General features: G+C 52.2%; 1 protein-coding gene across 1 annotated transcript in view; it reads right to left on the bottom strand.

The window, feature by feature from the left end:
* Positions 1–15,022, bottom strand: part of Wnt3a (Wnt family member 3A) — a 33,841-nt gene that overhangs the window by 4,673 nt on the left and 14,146 nt on the right. The window contains exon 3 of the mRNA XM_023707764.1: positions 1,153–1,418. Within this exon, the coding sequence (XP_023563532.1) occupies positions 1,153–1,418 (266 nt within the window). The remainder of the gene's footprint in view (positions 1–1,152; positions 1,419–15,022) is intronic.

The following is a 15,022-nucleotide window of genomic DNA, read 5'->3' as shown; positions in this document are numbered from 1 at the left end:
CCTTTCTTTCTGGGTTGGTTGGATTCCCTAGAGGGGAACCTCCACCCTTCCACCTGGCCTCAGGAGACCAGGAAGACAGATGGAGGTCTGAACCATCCAAGTGGAGAGAGGTCATTTCCGATGTGGCAGCTCAATCACAGATGTGCTTGTTGTTCCCCTGACCAAAGTCACCTTCGCAGAGAACAAACCCTCTGACACCTGCATGCAAAGGAGAAGCCGCTCCTGTCCACAGGGTTATGTAGGTGTCACACACTAACCAGCTGTGCCACTGGAGTTCTGCCGATTGGTTGTAAAAGGCTTTCAAAACAGGCTTTGCACATGTCTTCCTGTTTCCACATCCATGGTCAGGCTTACTTCTCAAGATACCAGATGTTAGAAATTTCTGGATTGTACCTCAGATTCTCCTCCGCTGACTTAAAGATTCAGTTTGGGGCCATCTAAGACTGTGAGCAGTCATGTGCTTGGGAGTTTGTTATCTGCCATGGGTGAGTGGTGCCTCTGGTCCAAGGAGCTCCAAGCACATCTCACAATGAGCTCTTATCTCTCTTTCCATTCTTCCTGATGCAAGTGACAAAGCCAAATTACTCTCCAGGCAGAAAGGTGGAAGCTTTCTAAGTTTTGTTGGATCAATCCTTCTTTTTTCCATATTTTTATGAGGATTTGTCAATCTAGCAGTGTACCTACTAACTGTCCATTCCATCCACCTACCCATCATCTCTCCCTCCAATTCATCCATCCATCCATCCATCCATCCAATCCATTTTCCCCTCCCCTTTGTTCATCTAATCCATCCATCCATCTATCTATCCATCCATCCATCCATCCATCCATCCATCCATCCATCTATCCATCCATAACATCACATCCATCCATCCATCCATCCCATCCATCTATCCCGTGCCATCTACCAGTCTTTCCTGTCTGTCTCTACCCTGTTGTCTAGTCACCTTCTCTGTGTGGACCCCCTCATAGCAGAAATCCACATCATGCTCCATAGCTGCCTCACAATCTCCCTCCCTGACTCAGGCAGGCCAAGCCTTAACCTTCCTCCTTCTCATGGTTTGTCACGTTAGAGGAATGCACCAGATGGCCCTGGCCTAGCCATCACATGTGTCATCCCACCCAGGAAGCTCCTGTGGCCCCTTGACATACCTGGCGCCCTGCCTCATTGTTGTGGCGGTTCATAGCTGACCGGGCATCTGGCCGGTTTTCCCGGGCATCTGCAAACTCTCGGGACACCATCCCGCCGAACTCTATGTCCTCGCTGCAGCCGCCCCACTTCCAGCCCTCACCCGGTGTGCCCTGGTGGCGGGTGCTGCAACCACAGATGGCGGCTGAGCCTTCTGCACAGGAGCGAGTCACAGCAAAGGCCACACCGGCTGAGGCAATGGCATGGACGAAGGCAGATTCCCGGGTGGCTGTGGGGAGAAAAGAAATGGGGCTTACCAGGCAGTGTGGGGGCACAGTGGGCACTCACAAACTAGGACCAAAGAGGAGAGCTTCTCAGAGAGCAGCCGTGAGGCTTTGCTGCCTGTGCCTTGAGTCTCGTCCATAAAATCCTGGCCCATTCTTGTCCTGTGGCATTGCCTCTGCTTGCTGCTAATTGTGTCATAGTTTCAGGTCCTCCACTGAAGTCTTTTGTCCAGGTGGAGCTGATTTTGTATATGGCAAGAGGTCAGGGTTGGCTGCTATTCTTCTGCATGTGGATTCCCAGCCTTCCAGCCCTATTTATGAAAACACCTACCCTTTGCCCAGCATATGTTCTCCAGATCTTTGCTGAAAATAAATTGGTTGCTGATGTGTGGCTTTATAGCTGCAACCTCTATTTGGTTCCATTGGTGAGTTTTTGTGCTAGTACCATGCGGTCTTGGCTAGAACAGCTTTGTAGTATGCACAGCGCAATACTGCTCTGCCCTAAAAAAGGGTGGAAATGTGTCACTTGTGACAGTGTGGTAGAACTGGAGGACATTGTGTTAAGTGAAATAAATCAGGGGCAGAGAGACCAGACTACGTGTTGTGGCACCTAAATGCTTGATCTCAAAAAGTAGAAAGTGGGAGAGGAGAAAGGAAGGTGGGTAGGGAGAGGTTCCCAAACTGTACAGAATTGCACTTAGGTAAGGGAAATAAATTATTTTTTATTTTATGGAAGCAAGCAAAACATTTCATAACAAAATAATAAGAGAATAGCAATAGTTAATACATTGAGTATTGTTATTTTTAAAGTAGTTACTCAGAGTGCAAAATGGGGGCATAAAAAATTGTCCAAATGATATGAGCACAAATATTCATTTTCTTTACTCTTTTTTTTTTTTTTTGGCAGAACTGGGGATTGAACTCAGGCCCTTGCACTTGCCAGGCAAGAGCCTATTCTACTGAACTATCCCGATCCCTAAAAAATTGCTGAGTGTATCTATGTTTTTTTTTTTGTTTGTTTGTTTTTGGGTTTTTTTGTATTTTAGGGAAGGGTCTACGGGGTGTTCAAGGTCTCACTACTAGATCCAGCTTGTAGTGATCTGCCTGTTTACAGCCTCCCAAGAGCTGGGATTACAGGCATGCACCACCATGCCCAGGCTCAATTGCCTTCTCAGTGTGCCCTGGGGGTGGGGCCGGCACTGCAGGCCTGGGGATTGAACCCCCGGCCCCTGTGCCTGCTTGCAGGTGCTTAATCTGCTGAGCTATTTGGCCGGCTCTAAATCTTCATTTTTCAATGAACTAAGAAACTAGTAGTATTTTTTTTGTGTGTGTGTGTGTGTAACTATCTTGTATTTTGTTTTTTCCCTCTTCCCCTTCCATCCTAAGGGCAATTATTCCTGATTGATATGTTAGCTTTCTGTCTCTGTGACAGAATATCTAACAAGATCAAGTTAAAGTATGAAGGAATTATTTGGATCATGGTTCCTGGGGTTCCAGCCTGAGGTCCCTGGGCTCTATTGCTTTTAGGTGAGACAGAACAGCATGGTAGGGAACAGACCGGCCACCTGAGCTGGGCAGAGTCGCAAAGGAGCCAGGGATGTATCGGCTTCCAGAAGTGTCCCAGCGACCTAGTCCAGCTGGGCAGCACCTCCCACCATTTCCAGCACCTTCTATGAGTCCATGCTGTTCTGGACCCTCCCCGAGCCAGCCACACACTGTTGCACCAGGGTCCAAGCCTTCAGCACTTGAGCTCCCAGGAGAATTTTAGATCTAGATGAGCACAGATAACTACATCTTCTCTCCCCACAGGCACCCAGAAGTCTGCCTTCATACATGCCATTGCCTCAACCAGCATGGCCTTCCCCGTGATCTGCTGCTGTGCAGGAGTAGGCCACCTGCAGTTGTAGCACCTGCCCCAGGGTGCACTGGATAAGGGCTGGAAGTAGGGTGGCTGCAGCAAATAATAATGTCATACATTTTAAAATAGCTGAAAGGGAGGATTTGAATGTTTCATCAGAAATAATGATAAATGTTTGAGATATGCGAAAACTATAATTTGATTATTATACAATGTATTCCTAAAGTGAAATACACTATGCTTTCTGAATAGGTGCAACCATTATATTTCACTAAAAATTAAACAAATGAAAAAAATTACACCAGAGTCAGTGGGCACTCAGGAAGATTCTCACTGCCACTGATTGTGGAGCAATGCAGACCAAAGCCAAGTGAGGCTCACCTCGTCCCTGGGGGTGAGACAGCAGGCACACAGGGTCAGAGAGGCATGGGCAGAGCAGTGGTCTTGACTGCAGTGAAGGGAACCTAGATTCCTCCTCTTGGAGAACTTGGGCACACACCCGCCCCTGCCATGGGTCTCCACTGCCAGGGAAACTTATTCCCAGGTTCAGAACCAAGTACAGCAGCCCACTACCATAAAGCTCCAGACTGCAAGTCTATGTGTCCACCAACAGGGGGCTGGATAAAAATGCATGGTGTGTCCAACACAAAGATTTACGTAGTGGTATGGTCATCCCCTCATCAGAGGCTTCAGATACCCATGCTCAGCTACAGTCTGAAAATGTTAAATAGAATATTCCAGAAAGAAACACTTCATATATTTTAAGTGGCACACTGTTCCAAGTGGCACGATAAAATCTCATGTTGTCTTGCTCTGTCCCCTCTGACATATAGCTTGTCTGGGATGTCATGAACTTGTCACCTAGTGCCCCTAGGCTATCAGAACAGTAGTTGCAATATCATAGTACTTGTATTCAAATAATCCTTGTTTTATCTAATGATGGCCTCAAAGCACAAGAAAAGTGAAGCTGGCCATTTGTATATGCCAGGGAGTATGCAGAAAACGAGGCTTTCAAGTCAAAAGTGGGGAGCTCTAGATTTGGTAAGAAAAGAAAGTCATATGCTGAAGCCTGGCTTAATGTGGCCACCAGTACCTGTGCTATAGTCTAAATACTAGACTATCTCAAAATGTCCACCATACTTTTTCTAGCTAGCAAAAGCCTGTTCCAACTCAAAACTCTTTCCACATTGTAGTGAATGCAAAGGAAGGAAGAAGGGAATCATGTGACAAAATATTATATAAAAGAAGCAAATACACTGGGTGTGGTGGTTCATGCCTGTAATCCCAGCACCCAGGAGGCTGAGGCAGGAGAATCACCATGACTTCAAGTCCAGCCTGGACTGTATAGTAAGACCTTGTTTTTGTTTTTGTTTTTAAAAAAGCACATCCATCTGGGAAGCCATTTCCCCCAGGGACTTACTGTGGTATCATGTAACAATTATTAAGTTCATGCAAAGTGTCAGTTATCTTTTGTTCTATCCATCTATCCCCCCATTACCCATCACTTAGCACCCATCGCCCACCATCCATCTGTCCATTACCCGCCATTCATCTATCATCTACTCACCACTCATCCCTCTACCTATATCTCTATCCGTCCATCCATCCATCCATCCATCCATGATCCAAGAGTCAACATAAGCAGTACCAGTTGCAGACTGAGAGTATGAAGTGAGTACTGTGTGAGGTGCTCAGTCTCAAGAATGAGGATAAGAAAGTTTTGAGAACAGGAGTTGATCATCAACATGAGAGTGGAAATGGCCAAGGCTTTTTGAAAGGTGAAGGAGTTCTATTTCTGGTGGTGACTCACTGTCCAATGGAGGGAGTCCCTACCTTGAAGAGGAGGATGGATGAGGTGAAGTCTCCTTACTTCTAGGTACTAGCCCTGCTGGTTTTAGATGTTGTGCATTGGGGTGTGCTGAGTCACCTATCTTGGGGAGCTTGTGGATGACAAGGAGGTGTAGGGAGGAGAAGGGCACTAGTCAGGTGTGGCAACTCGAGCTCTGGGGAGGGCCTGGAATGGACAGATTTGGATAGGCAGATGGATGATGAGGGATGGGTGGATGGGTAGACAGATGAGGGAAGGGGAGATGGCTGGTTGGATGAATGACAGATGCGTGTTACACAGATGGATAGGCGATAGGCAGGTGGACAGGTGCATTGGTGGATGGACATGTGAGTGGACAGATGGTGGATGGATGTAGGTGGGCAGGCAGTAGGATGGGTGGAGACTGTCTACAGAGGGCAAGAAGAGCTGCTGGCGGGCCGATTGTAGCTCAAGTGCCAGGAACCGTGAGATGTGTATAGCACTTACTTTCTCTCCCTGAGTCTTACTACTTTTGAGGCATCTGAACAAATCCCTTTGATCATTTGGGGACTGAAAGAGGGCTGCCATGTGTTTGCACTGTGTTGAGAGAGCCTAAAATATGCACAATGCCTACTACGTTTTCAAAACAGGACCCCTGAACACCAAAAAAGATTTACTTCCAAGTCCCTACCTGATCAAGAGTGTTTGCAGCAGTCATTCCAAGGTCCTTGTCCTTCTTATAACACTGTGAAGCTAGTGGGGCCCATGGCTTGTGGTGCTGATTGTTCTCTAAGGGGATCAGCAGGCCTCTGCCTATCCCTCTGGGTGCCCTTCCACGGAGGTCACCAGGAGGCCAGCTGCAGGGACCCTTGTGCACTGGGAAGGCAGATGCTGCGGAGCTCATGTAGGAGGCCCTCATCCTAGGGTGCAAGGGAAAGGGTCCTCGTGTATCCTTATTTTATGGAAGAGACAACAGCCCTGACAGAAGACCAGGAGAGGGTCAGACCTGGGACAGGCTACACAGTAGGGAGTGTGAAGATGGACAAAAGCATCCTGAGAGGTCACTGCAGCCTCTTGCACATGTGTGGGATCTCCTGGCTCCTGTAGTAGCATCTGGCCTCAGCCTTGGGGAACAGGAAGCCCTGTGAGGCTCAGTTCTTGTCTGGCCAAGGGAAAGCTTGCTGGGAATGGAGGGAGAGCACCTGGGACACATGTACCTTACCCTGAGGAACCTTGCATGGGTTTTCTGAGGGACAGGTGTGACCTGGGAAGAAGGGCTGGCTGGGAGGAGCTTTGCTGGCTGGGTTGCAGGACCATGAGCAGGTGGGAGCTCTGTTTCCTGGCCCTGCAGGGAAGCTGCCACGGCACTAGGGACACACACACGCTGAGGCCAGGGACCTAGGCCAATGGCCTAGGCTGGGGTTAGCTTCAGAGTCCATGCTCTGCCAGTACCCAGCCTCTGAAAGGACCAGACCAGAGAATGGAGCTAAAACAGCCTTGGCTCCCTGGGCTGGGCTGCACCCTCCCAAGCACTGCTGGCTCACAGTCCAAGGTCAGTGGTCTCTGGCTGGCCTCTGCCTGAAGGCGGGTCCCTTGGTCCGGGGCCTAGGGCAGGGGCTTTCCAGATCTGGGGTGTGTTCTGCCTGTCCAGTCATGTCCTGGTGTCCCAGGGCACTGACCTGCAGGGGCTGCAGGCTCTGTACTCCCCCAGGTCTGTTCCCAGAGCCTGCAGAGCTGTGGCCCCTTCGCATGGTGTCTGGAGCTCAAAAACCCTTTTCTGGGGCTGTATGGACTACTTTTGGCTCAGCAGGGCACAAAAGCAGGGTGCAGCTGCCACACCACCTCTGCTGGGCGGGGGCCCCTGCTGCTTGTGGAGAAACTCTGGAGACCCTTGGCCTGATCCAGTCCCTCCTAAGTCCTCCGGGCCAGAACTGGGCAAACAAGGGGGCATCGTCCTGCTGGAACTGCTTGCGCCCAGGCCTATCCTCAGGGGCCCAGTGATGGAGGGACCCAGAAGGCACTGTCCCTCACCCTCACCCTCCCCTCGCACCAGACACCCCAGCCTCCCTGGTGCGGGGTGTTTAGCAGGCAGGAGCCGTCAGCCCCGCAGTGTGGCCAACTGGGCTGCTCTGACCTGCGTCCTCTGGGTTTCTGTTTCTGTGGGGGCTCCGTGGCTTCCAGAACACCAGGACCCGAGGGTGGGTGCAGACCGGATGGCCGCTACTGCCCGCCGCCCTCTGCAGGCTGAGGAGGAGCCGGCGCCTGGAGGGGGTGTCTCGGTGGCATTTGGTAATCACACAGGGCACAAAAGGCCCCGGAGCCACCTGAGAGCGGAATGCGCCCGCGCCCCAGCGTGGCCACGGCCCCTGACACCGCCTGGCGGCCCGCACGGCCGGGTGCCTCGCTGGCCCGCTGGGCTGATGAATCCGGCTTTGTGCCGCGCTGTCACGCCGCGTTAGGCCCACAATGGCCCGCGATATTTTATATGAATTTCCCCCCGGCCGGTGATTAGGCGATGGCCGGCCAGTCATAGCAACCTGGAGGTATGTGCCGCCCGCCGGGCCGTCGGCGCGAGGGGAAATCCCTATTCAGCCGCCTCCATTCAACACCCCGAAGGGCGTGTGAATCGCCAGCAGCATTTTCCCTTTCCCCTTGTGCTTAATCTTGTCCTCCTCGCAGGGACATTGTGCTCCAAGCCGGACGCGGCGGGGCGTCTGCCGGGGTCCCCCTCCCATGGTGGAGAGTTAATGATATACCGGAGAGGCTCCCCGAGCCAGGGAGCCCCTACCCCAACGCAGCGCGAACCGCAACACTTTCGGATGGGGGGGTGTCAGGGGTCGCAACCTGGATTTGGGAACAGCGTTTCTCTCCAGAGCTGCCCTCGCTGTTCGCCTGCGCCCTGGCAGGGGGACACACAGGGTGGAATGAGGACCACCCCCCAAGGGGCTGTGAGGCTGGAGCCGACAGCAGAAGGGGGGTCCAGGCGAGCTGAACCTCCCCGTGTGAGCCCCAGCGGGACCGGGAACAGGTTTTACCGACCGGAGGGAGGCCCAGGGCAGCGAAGGCAGGTGTCCAGGCACCCAGGCCATCCTAGGGACCTGGTACCCACATGTCCCCACCTTGCCACCCCTAGGGCCTAAGGAGCAGGGCCAAGATGTACATGACAGCAAGGTCAACTCGGGGGCCACGGTGTGGGGGGCAGCCCCTATTGGACCCAGGGCAGGGGACGTGGGCAGGAGGTGCTGCTAGGCAGGTGAGGGCCGAGTGGAGCCCCAGAGAGAGTGAGGGCGTCCAGAAGGCAGGAGCACAGGAACCACTCACCCTCTGGGGGTGCAGAGGCCACCTAAGCAGCCTTCACCCACGGCAGGGGGCGCTGTCCGGGGATAGCGGAGGCCAAGGGCAAGACTGGCCCCAGCGTTCAGGGGGAGGGCTGGTGTCCTGACACCGCCCACCAGTCCCGCCCAGCAGACTCCGGCCTCCGTTGAAGGCTAAGCCTTCATCTTCCTGCCCTTCACCTTGCCTGAGGTCAAGAGAGGGTGTTGCTTGACACCCTTGGGTGCTGGGAACAGACAAGCTACACCCACACTCCAGGGCTCTACATTCTTTAGATGGTTCTGCTCAGGCAGGTGAGCTGCCTGCTGGCAGACTCAGCCCAGGGACAAAGAGGGACTAGAAGCAGAAGACGGAGCACTTCCTTCACACACACACATGCACACATGTAGGCCTACCAAGGCACATGCACACACATGCATTGGACACTTGATACAGCCCCACACATACATAGGCGCACAGTTGAACATGCACATGTGTGCACCTGCTTACATGCCTGCAGGCACACATGCATGCACGCAGTGACTGTCACTCCTTCCTTCCAGTGGCTGACTGGAAGTTAAACTGTTCCAGAAGGCTGCCTCAGCAGGGGTGGTCAGGCACCCCTGAGGCCTGGGCCACAAAGCCTGGGTGACCTTTGACATGATTAGGGTTGCCCTGACCCTAATCCAATCAGATTGATTACTGGGAGGCCTGCCAGGCAGGCGGAGCCTCCACAATGGCCTGAGCAGCCTCTGAAGCACCAGGAGGACTCTTTCCTCCCAGTTCTGGGCAGGTGTATAAGGAGCCAGGGTCTCTGTTTCAACCCTGCTGAGGTGTAAGTCTCCAAGACCCTGTTCCTGGCTGCATCAGAGGAGATTGGGGGAGGTCCCTAGGGACAGAGGGGGATGAGAGGCCAGGGCATGGGGTAAGGACAGGGAGAGAGGAGTGCAGGGCTGGGACTAAGGCTCTGAGGGCTAGGTAGGGCCACTCCTCCAGCAGGCAGCTGTTTCACATAGGAGGGTGCCAGGGGTCCCACAGTGCTCAGCGCCGGACCAGAAGTGTTTAGCCAATCATGGGAAGAGTGCTGTTTGGCCCTGGGGAGGCTGGTACACCCATGGGAAGCCCCATGACCTTCACCCATCACCTCTCCTGACACAAAGATGGTAGGGCAGCCTACCAGGACCACCCCAGCAGCCTGTGGCTCCACACACTTTCCCCACACCCTGCCGTGGGCCTTCCTTCTGCCTGAGGACTGAGCCAGATTGCCACAGGCCCTGGTTCCTCCAGTCCTGTCAGGGGCCACAGTAGGTCAGGGGTCCACAGCCCTTGCTCACACCTACGTGGAGCAGGGAGGAAGCCCTTGGAAGCGGGGACCAAAGGGCCTCCCAGAAGCTGGTCTAGAAGCCCAGGCACACAGTTACTCCTCGGCCCTCAGCAGCACCTCTCTCTGCACAGCGCCTGCTCTGCCAGCCAGCCAGGCACTGCTGGTGAGCACAAGAGTCCATGTGCTCCTGCGACAGTGAGAGGTGCTGTCTTCATAGACCCAGGGAAGATGAGCTCCAGCTCTGGCCCTGGCCAGCAGGAGGGAATCCCAGAATCAAGGTGTGGTGCTGCTAGTAATGACTGGGACTTGGAAAGTCAGTCACTTCTAATTCCCTGACTTCTTCTACATTTAAAGCCAGAGTCCACAAGAGGGGGAAATACCTGTGGTCCCAGGTACTCAGGGCACACTGACCTGAGGGTTGGTTGCTTCTCAGAGGTGCAGACTAGCCTGGACAACATTGTGAGACCCAGTCTAAAAAATTAAGGAAGATCTGACATAGAACTCCAAAAAATAAAAGGTCAAAGTATTAAGAGTATTATAACAAAACTCTCCCACTTTCTCTACCTGTGAGAATATTTTGTTTTTCTTTCTTACTTTTTTTAAAAAATGTATTTTAGTACAGAGTCTACAGGGTCTCACTACACAGATCAGACTCATAGTGATACTCCTGTTTTCAGCCTCCCAAGCGCTGAGATTACAGGTGTGTGCCACCACACCCAGTCTCAGTCTCCTGTCTCAGTATGCCCCAGAGGTAGGACCAGCACGGCATGGCTGGGATGGAACCCCGGTCCCTGTGCCTGCCTAAGCAGGTGCTTTAGTCCACTGAGCTATCTGACCAGCTCTCCGTGGAATATTTTCTTCACTCTGAGATCTCTAAAGTCTGTGCATGGACAGGCCAATAGCTAAAGCCAGATACCAGGCCCGGAGCAGAAGGGAGGCCACCCTTGGCACTGTCAGGCCATGAGGCCCTTGTGTTTCACGAGGGCCAGAAAGGAACACAGTTCCTCCCAACTGTGAGAAAGGTGAGAGTGTCTTCCATACAGAAAATCCCCAAACACCTGGAAGAGATTCTGTCACACCTGTGGACAACTCAGCCAGCTTTGGAGCACCCCATTCGAAGTAAATTCCTTGGTAATGCATGGTCAGCCAGGGAGTGGGGAAAACAATGTGTTCTCAGTTCTACCAAATGACACAAGTTTGTCAAGAAGCATGTGATGTGTAGACTGAAAGCTATAAATACCATCGAAAGAAACTCAGACTTACTGAAATAGCAAGACGTGCCACATTCCTGGTTGGAGCCCTGGATGCCGTGAATGCGACAGTATCACCCACAATGTCCAGCAGAGTGCCAAAAGTTCTAAGCTCTTCTGCAGCATTGGTAAGCTGATCCTAACATTCGCACAGAACTATAAGGGGCCTCAAAGAACCAACATAAATTGAAAATAAGAATAAAGTTGGAGGCCTCAGCTTTCTGATTTCAAAACATACCACACCCAGGCAACTGAGATGCACACCTGTAATTCCAGTTGCTCAGGAGGCTGAGGCAGAGGGAAGTTTGAGGCTATCCTGGGCAAGTTAGTGAAACCCTGTTTCAAAACTTTTTTTGTTCATTTATTTTGTACAGGGTTTCTACAGGGCCTCACTACACAGTCTGGACTTATAGTGATCCTCCTGTTTTTAGCCTCCCAAGCGCTGGGATTACAGGTGTGTGCCACCATACCATCTCAATCTCCATCTCAGTGCACCCCGGGGGTGGGGCTGGCAAGGCACGCCAGGGGATGGAACCCTGGTCCCTGTGCCTGCCTAAGTAGGTGCTTTAATCCACTGACCTATCTGACCAGCCCCTCAAAACTTTAAAGAAAGGATGGAGGACTAGAGATGTAGCACTGTGGTAGGGCACTTGAAGAGAGAAAGAGAGATAGGCAGACAGACACAAAAAGAGAGAGACAGAAGAGGCGAGCACGGCCTTGCTGTGCAGACAGTGCGGTGGCACAGACAGCACACGGTTACAGGCAGAGCCGACCGATTTTTGGTTTTGTTTCTTTTTTTCTTTCTTTTTTGAGACAGGTCCCTGCTCTGTAGCCCAGGTTGGCCTTGAATTCATGGCGATCCTCCTGCCTCAGTCTCCTAGTGCTGGGATTGCAGGCATGCACCACCATGTCCAACTCACCTGGATTTACGAGAGTACCAAAAGGAGCTCACTAGAGGGGAGAATATTCTTTCTAGCAAGTGGTACTGGAATATCTAGAGTTGGACCCTCTACCTCATATAACATATAAAATAGCTCAGAGTAGATCAAATTCCTAGTCAAAAGGCTTAAAGCTATAAAACTCTTGCAAGAAAATGGGATGAGGGGCCGGGGAGATGACTCAGTAGAATAAGCTCTTGCCTGGCAAGCACAAGGGTCTGAGTTCAATCCCCGGTTCCACAAAAAAAAAAAAAAAAAAAAAAAAAGAAAGAAAGAAAGAAAGAAAGAAAGAAAGAAAGAAAGAAAAGAAAGAAAGAAAATGGGATGAGAGCAAATATTTGTGTTCTTGGTTTAGGCAGTGGTTTCTTATCTATGTTGCAAAAAGTCAAGCTGCCAAAGAAAAAGTAGATGCATTGGACTTAATCAAAGTTAAAAACTGGGGCCGGGGAGATAGCTCAGTGAAATAAGAGCTTGCCTGGCAAGCACAAGGTCCTGAGTTCAATCCCTGGTGCCACCAAAAAAAAAAAAAAAAAAGTTGTCTACTTCTAAAGGCCTTCCTTATAAAGTTAAAAACTTGTGCTCCAAGGAGTGCACTCAAGAGAGTGAAAAAACTCCACAGAAGAGCCAGGCATGATGGCCAGCACTCAGGAAGCTGAGGCAGAAGGTTGGCTTTGAGCTCCAGGCCAGCAGGGGCTACATAACAGCCTAGGCCATCTCAAAACAAACAGTTAAAAGCAGTTTGTCAAATTGCATCAGTCAGTCAAATTCATGGAAGGAGGACTATATTTGCAAATCCTATATTGGATAAGGGATATGTTTGCAGGATACTATACAGGACTCTTACCACTCAATGAGATGGCCCTTTTCCTGTGCCAGGAAGGCCAGATGACAGACAGACAGACAGCTGCCACAGGCTGTGGGGAAGGCAGAGGCTTGTGCTCTGCTGAAGGCCATGAACTGTACTGCAGCAGCTTTGGGAAAGTTCAAAAGTGCCTCAGCACATTAAACGGAGCCCCAAGGATGAGGGAAGCAGGTTCTCCACTTGAAAGCCATGCAATTCACAATAGGCCAAAAGCTAACAACCCAACTGTCACTAACCAGTGGTAGACAAACAGCATACGGTCCACTTCACATCAACCATCACACAACGCTGGAAAGGAAGGGCTGCCCTGAGGTGCAGGTCCCCCAGGCTAGGGCCTCAGCCTTCATCATACTGAAAGACCATGGGACCAAGGACACTGTACCCAGATGACTCTAAGTTTGCAATCTGCCAGCTGAGATTTCCATGCACATCTGTTCTCATCTGGCCCTTCTGAGGGTGTGGCCAACAATGGGGGCTCTGGCTCTCATGTGTGGGGTGCAGGATTACTGACACTGTGCCCATGCACACTGCAGGCATGTGTATACACACAGGACCCACCTGAACATGCATGTGAACGCACACATGCAATAAAGTTGCATGAAGACACGAAAGTGCACATGCCAAGTGCAAGAGCACTGCTGCTGGACAGCCACACGTGTACGCACACACACAGACACTCTACGGGAATCCCACAGGCATTGCCAGCGTAACAACTGCCTGAAACCATGCAGGGACAGCTGTAAGGCTCCTCCCTATGCAGGCAGAGCCCCCAGAGGGCCCAGGCCGGCCCAGGCCCTGTTCCAGTGCCTCCCCTGCAGGCTCTGGATGGTTCCACATTCCTAGGGCCTTGGGGTCTCCTCAGCTGGCCCCTACTGAGTCTAGCAGCTACAGCCTGGCCTCCCTGCTCCATCTCTTTAAGTCCTGGCTACCAGGCCACAGCAAAGCCATCCCCCCCTTTCCGCAGTGTCTGTAGGCTATACGAGGAGTGCTGCCCCAGAGTGAGGGGCTGGCAGGGGAAGCCTGGTCTTTCTAGCTGCACCCCCACTGGACCAGGGCCATGTGAGCAGACTTAGTTCCTGTCCTGGGGACTGGAGGTCCCAGGTCAAGGCCTGGCTTCCTGGTCACAGATGCCCTTCCCTGTCCATACACAGCAGGGTACAGCAGATCCTGGGTGCCTTTTAGAGGGGCTCTGCCCCTCCCTCAAGACTGTACCCTCTGACCTCATCACTCTTGACAGCCCCACCTCCCAAAGCTGTCACCTGGGGGTCCTGCTGTAGGAACTGGAGATACAAACTGCATCTTGTGGCTGGACAAGGGCAGGGAGGGATGTAGTGAGGGGCAGTCGTTCTGTCAGGAGCCATGGCTCAGAGCCAGGGATCCAAGCTACAGGAGGGTGGAGGCTGAGTCTGAACTGAGGTGGAGGTGTGTGGCAGGGTGGAGGGGCCAATTGGAGAGCCTGGACCTGTGACCAGCCACAGAGATGAGGGGAAGCCAAGGAGACACGGACGCAAAGCTTGCCCAGGATGGTGAGGCGTCAGTATACACAGCACTGTCCACCCTGGCCTAGGCTTCTCCATGCCACCTGCTGCTTGGCCACAGCATGCCAAGTTCCACTCTGGGGACATCCTGCCCCTCATATGGGACACCAGAGCAACCTAGACAGCCCACTGGGCAGTGGGGTCAGTATCCCCACCCAAGAGCCCAGCCTGACTTCTGATTACAGACCCGCAAGCCACCACACCCAGGTGTTGTGCTGGTGACCAAATGTCCTCACAGACATTACTGTCAGATGGCCAGACACCCAAGTATAATAGATGAACAATTCCTGAGAATTCGACTCACAGGAAAACACAGCACAGCCTCTGCAGCTCTTGACTCGGCAGTGCTTACTTAGCACGGCATCAGCACAGCTGGAAGCGGGGGAGAGGCTACCCCAAGCAGGAGCACTGTTTCCCAGCCCCACATCTGGAGCTGCCTGGCAGCAAGGGCCCATAAAGAATGCTTGCAGCTCCATGACAAAAAGGCAGCCTGACTGGAAGCAGGCAGAGGCTTCAAGTCACTGTTTCCCTGAGGAGGACACGCACAGTGTCACTGGCCACGGGTGTGCAAATCAAACACCACCATGAGCCCATGCTGTGGTGATTTATTAAAAACTAAAACCTTTTGATTCAACCAAGTGCAGGCCCAGCGCAGAACCCTTCAGCAGAACTCCCTGCAAAGAGGCTAGAGGCAAGACCCACCCAGCTGATTCAGGAGCA

The sequence above is a fragment of the Octodon degus genome, unplaced genomic scaffold (assembly GCF_000260255.1).
Source record: "Octodon degus isolate 3935 unplaced genomic scaffold, OctDeg1.0 scaffold00310, whole genome shotgun sequence".
In the NCBI taxonomy this organism is placed as follows: domain Eukaryota; kingdom Metazoa; phylum Chordata; class Mammalia; order Rodentia; family Octodontidae; genus Octodon; species Octodon degus.
Note: the sequence above shows the minus strand (reverse complement) of the source record. Positions and strands in the feature narration are given on the sequence as shown.